The sequence below is a fragment of the Salvia splendens genome, chromosome 9 (assembly GCF_004379255.2).
Source record: "Salvia splendens isolate huo1 chromosome 9, SspV2, whole genome shotgun sequence".
NCBI classification, from domain to species: Eukaryota; Viridiplantae; Streptophyta; class Magnoliopsida; order Lamiales; family Lamiaceae; genus Salvia; species Salvia splendens.
The window spans coordinates 13386265-13390054 of NC_056040.1; the positions used below are offsets into that span (position 1 = coordinate 13386265).

At 40.0% G+C, this 3790-nt stretch overlaps 1 protein-coding gene across 7 annotated transcripts; it reads right to left on the reverse strand.

The window, feature by feature from the left end:
• Nucleotides 1-313: 313 nt before the first annotated feature.
• LOC121748145 lies at nucleotides 314-3289 on the reverse strand. 7 transcript variants are annotated; one of them, XR_006039403.1, is made up of 3 exons: nucleotides 877-3289; nucleotides 719-785; nucleotides 314-567 (listed from the first exon to the last, which is right to left on the reverse strand). XR_006039403.1 is itself a non-coding variant. In XM_042142371.1 (2 exons), the coding sequence occupies exon 2, from the start codon at nucleotides 2370-2372 to the stop codon at nucleotides 1107-1109; it is 1266 nt and encodes a 421-aa protein (XP_041998305.1). In that variant the 5' UTR covers nucleotides 2373-2796; nucleotides 3008-3289; the 3' UTR covers nucleotides 665-1106. The 7 variants fall into 7 exon arrangements, 2 of the variants coding, with proteins under 2 accessions (XP_041998305.1, XP_041998304.1); XR_006039404.1 differs by having other exon boundaries at nucleotides 719-790; XR_006039400.1 differs by lacking the exon at nucleotides 719-785.
• Between the last annotated feature and the right edge of the window lie 501 nt (nucleotides 3290-3790).

A 3790-nucleotide genomic window follows, 5' to 3' on the forward strand; every position in this document is an offset into this window, starting at 1 on the left:
TGGTAATCATCAGAATCTCTAAACCAAAAACACCAAGAACAAACCGTCACCTAGAATGAAGGGGGTGATCTCATAGTTTATGGTCTGTGAAGATGCATTGGTAGGATCCTGAGCTACTATAACTTATCCACAAAACAAAATTTAACAAACGTGCACTTAAGAGATAATGCCAAGAAAAAATAGTGATTAAGAATCTTTTCTAAAGGATCTCAGTTCTCATTATTTAGATACTACATAAAAAATTAGGAGAATTTAGATTCAGGTTTGACAAAAAAAATTAGTATCTACGAATTAGTTGGAGGCAACTAGTAAGGATTTGAAAATAACTTCTCTTTTTTGGCCAAACCTCATAAAAAACTGCTGCATTATTAATACTTGTTCTGATAAATCAGGCAAAGTGTTGCCACGGTACGAAAATGCCTCCATGCCCGTGTCAAATGCAGTACAATATGATAACATAAACATCATAAGAAACCGGCCACCACAGACCTGTGTTATTTGTAGAGCTCCATGCGCATGAATACTAGCATCAGCCTTGATCAGTATTATAACAAAATGCTCCCTCACCTGCAGAAGAGGTAACATATAAGTAATCATACTTTTGGAAACAGTAAGGTAAAATGTTATCAAAGAAGGAGAGGGCAGAGCACAGAATGGAAGCAAGTGGTTAAACTGTATTGTTAATATTAAGATCCCAACCAATCTTGATGGTACATACACAAGACTATTGTATCATGCAACCCCACCACTTTTTCCACTGAGCTACACAAATTATTCCTGCAAAACTGTTCTACAAATTTCTCACTGTAAATTACAGGACAAAGAAACAAAAAAAAGAACTTGGGATCAAGCTAAAGATACAACAGCGAGTGCAACCTTAGATTCGTGCATTCAGCTCATCACAGTGGTCGCTAATAATGGGTGTTTTGGATTGAAGAGAAACCAGAAGCAGAATGGAATAGACACTCCTGCTTTTGCCCTGGGCCGGTCATGAATTTGAGCTACTAAATCCACACCAGGGCCAGAAGAGCGGCAGCGCAAGCATGCCTTGAGATCCAATAGGACCATTACTCAACTATGAAAAACCATTAAATGTGAGCTCCCCGCTATTCTTCAAATGCATGTGTACATATCTTCTCCAGCAACATCGGCCAGTCTTCTCCAAGTTTTTGAGGATTCAGCTCCATGGCTACTCTAAAGTCCTGTAACGAAATGGGGGACTGACTTCTTTGTTCTTGCACTTCCATCGTCTTTCCACTATGTTGCATCAGAAATTCATGACCCGGTTTTACACCGTTTATCAGCTTCATGTAACTGGGATGCTTATTGGTTTTGTTCTTCGTTGACTCATGCCCTGATCTTGGCCTTACAAGCTCGATGCACGATCTAATCAATCCTTTCATGTAAGTATCTAAACTGTGGTTCAATATGTTGGCAGAATCCACTGAAACCCCTTCAAGACCCTGTACGAGAGCAATCTGCTCCATCTGTTCCCTTAATGTTAGACTGTCCAACAAAGAACCATTGTTATATGAGCCAAGACATCTACTGCTACTCGATAGAGGCAGAGCTCTGTGTGCTCCACCAACGCTAACAGGACATAACTGAACCCCAAGGGGAGCTCGAAGTGGACTCCTAGCTGAAGCCTCTTTCCCATCATCACTGACGACCAACTCAGTTTGATCTTTGCTACATGAAGGAGCTGAAACATCCAGAGATCTCCTAACGATGGACATTTTAGCAGCATTTGGGGCAAAGATCTCGTTTTCGCTCCCTGATTGCTTCCGTAGACTTCTCATATCAGGTGGATTCAAATCTCCATTCTCCAACACGGCACCAAAGTCACTTGACAGAGTAGCAGCAGGAAGCTGAGTAGCAAAACTAGCCTTCCCATTAGGTCCAAGTGCACTACGACGGTCACCAGCTTTCAGGTCACGGATATTTGTCCTGACCTTTCGAGGCGAGAGAGGTAGCAGCATGTCACCACCTCCATTTGATAAACAGGGTGAACCAGAAGCCTGAGCTATATTGGCGTGGGACCCGTTTTGCAGGAGACTGTCACTGGGCATATCCTTGCCGGCAAGGTGCACACCATGTCTCAAAACATCATCCTTCTGATTGGCCGGAGGTGGTGTCTTTGCACTACAAGCATTTCTCAGTATCGAACGAATCAACTGATTGTGAAGTGGAATATTCTCCCGGCCAATAATTCTAAGACACAGCTTATTGAACTCAACCTTACTCAATTTCAAACTCAAGAACATATGAAGGAAATAAAAGTATTGCTTTGCCCCCTCTGGCCCAAGTTTCTTCACTAACTGAGCTTTCAATTCAGCAAGATTGATCCGCGAATAGTGATGTGGTGGTTGCATTTCTCTCTGTCTCTATCTCTCTATCTCTACACTAAAAATCCATATAACAGAAACACAAACTTGCACGCAACCTTACAGCACCTTCAATGAGTTAGGGTTTTTAGCTGCTACATCTCCAATAACCCAGTTTCCAAACATCCAATCCCTCTAAAAACAACCCTAAAACGGTCAAAGCTATGGCTCATCTCCAACACCTCAATTTCAAACACTAAAGTAATTTGAGGCTCGAGTCCAAGCCCTGAGATCTCAAACTTCCAATTAAAATTGAGTCTCCCTCCAAAACCCCAAATTCAAGATAATTCACAAATTCTTCTACACCAACCACGAAATTCACAATTACCATCCAAACATCCCCTTTATTGAACTAGACCCCCAAATCCAGATACGTCCATGCAACTCCAAGTAAACCGCCCACCATTTTCACCTGTATTATACAAATTCAACAATAACCAAAATGCCACTCCCTCAATGAAAGATTCAAGCTTGAATTCTGAACTTCAAGCTCAGATTTTTACGGTCAGAATTCAAACTTGAACCAAAAAATTGAATCAACTAAGCATAAAGATTCAAACTTGGACAAAAATTTGAGTTCAAACCAACAAGATTACAAATGGGCTGACCTAATTGAAGCTCACCAAATTCAGATTCAACACAAAATTTAATCACATAACACTTCCAGCCTTAATTTTCTTCAATCTTCTTTTAACTACTAACTCTGACCCATCATGTAGCTTCTCCCACCATTGCTTCAAATTCTTGCTTCGCATTCCCCAATTAACTCTTCAAATTTCTTGCAGAATGATTCTGAATCAGAAATTTGAGAAGACCCTTCTCTTTGTTTTCCTCTCTGATCGCTCTCTTCTTCGATACACCTTTCTCTCTCTTCGCTCTTTCTCTCTCTCTTCGATTTCTGTCTGTAGAAAGTAAATGTGTTTTTTTTGTAATTTCGTGGAGAGGTACAATCGTTGATGCACGGTATACAACAAATGAATGTTGTACGTTGCGCAGTAGATATTGTACTTTGATCTGGCAGGGGGAATATCAGTTTGGCATTATAAATTTCTTCTTTTAGAAGGTTTTGGATGCCACGCTGGTATAGATCCGTGATCACTACTCGCTGTATCATTGGTAAGTCTTAAGTGACGTGCTTTTATATTATTGCACCGAAAAAAGCCTCTCCTCAACTGCGAATGTGGAAAAATAAGTCATGTGGATTTTTAGAGCGTGTTTGATAACTTAGTAATACAAAGATTGAAAATTATATATGGACATTTCTAATTGTTTGATATCATAGTTACGCTTAACTCAAAGCCTAATATAAGACAAGGGCACTCTCCAATCTTACCAAAATTATAACTTTAACCATGTTTATGTAACCCACCAATTTGTCAAGTTAAGCCATGTTATTTAATATACTA